This window comes from Entamoeba invadens (assembly GCF_000330505.1).
Source record: "Entamoeba invadens IP1 unplaced genomic scaffold scaff_1105074725849, whole genome shotgun sequence".
Taxonomy (NCBI): Eukaryota; Evosea; order Mastigamoebida; family Endamoebidae; genus Entamoeba; species Entamoeba invadens.
The window spans coordinates 421,463-422,164 of record NW_004440189.1 but is presented as its reverse complement, the minus strand read 5'-3'; the positions used below and the strand labels follow the sequence as shown (position 1 = coordinate 422,164).

General features: G+C 26.2%; 1 protein-coding gene across 1 annotated transcript; it reads left to right on the top strand.

The window, feature by feature from the left end:
• Nucleotides 1-442: 442 nt before the first annotated feature.
• Nucleotides 443-623, top strand: EIN_225370 (Hypothetical protein; the record flags this gene model as incomplete). Its single annotated transcript, XM_004254947.1, has 2 exons — nt 443-468; nt 515-623. Coding segments are annotated over 2 exons (135 nt in total), but the record flags the coding sequence as incomplete, so codon positions are not given.
• Nucleotides 624-702: the final 79 nt, after the last annotated feature.

Sequence of the window (702 nt, the reverse complement as noted above, 5' to 3'; positions counted from 1 at the left end):
ACCTTGTTTTTTTGAATCAAATTGCAGAAAAGTGGAAAAATAAACTATACAACTAACTATAAAAGTGTTATTAAATTACTATTATTTTGGCAACATCGCTTTTTTCCAACATCGGTTTTTTTCTGCCCCTTTAAGTCTGATTATTTGGGGTTATTAATTTTATTAATTTTTTGATTAATAATTTATATTAAAATTAATAGTAATTTTATTATTTTTCAATTGAAATCAACCAATAGTTACGAGCATCCTCCTTTCTCGAGCATCCCCATATTTCCTCCTACTGCATATGTTTATTCGTTGAATTATTAACACTACTTTTTGCTCTGCTAGTTCATTTAAATGTAATTTTGTATTTGTACTATTATTAGTGCTTCGCAGTTATTTAACTGATTTTTAACTGATTTTTTTCCTGAAGAAAGACGTAATTATTATTGAAAATAACATGAAAATGGTTTTATCAAATTGCGGGTTTTCTTTTTATATCAGACAACAATTAGGAAATAATAAATGGCAGCCGAATAAGATCGATTTACCGAAATTACACTTTTAAAACTAATTACATCAACATTGTCTATACAGTTAGCCGAATCAACCTTCTGCAACGAAACAGCCTTCTGCAGATTGTTTTTCAAAAATAACCATAAATAATAACAATTAAAACCATTTTTAATAGTATTTTTTCAACTTCAAATAAATATATTT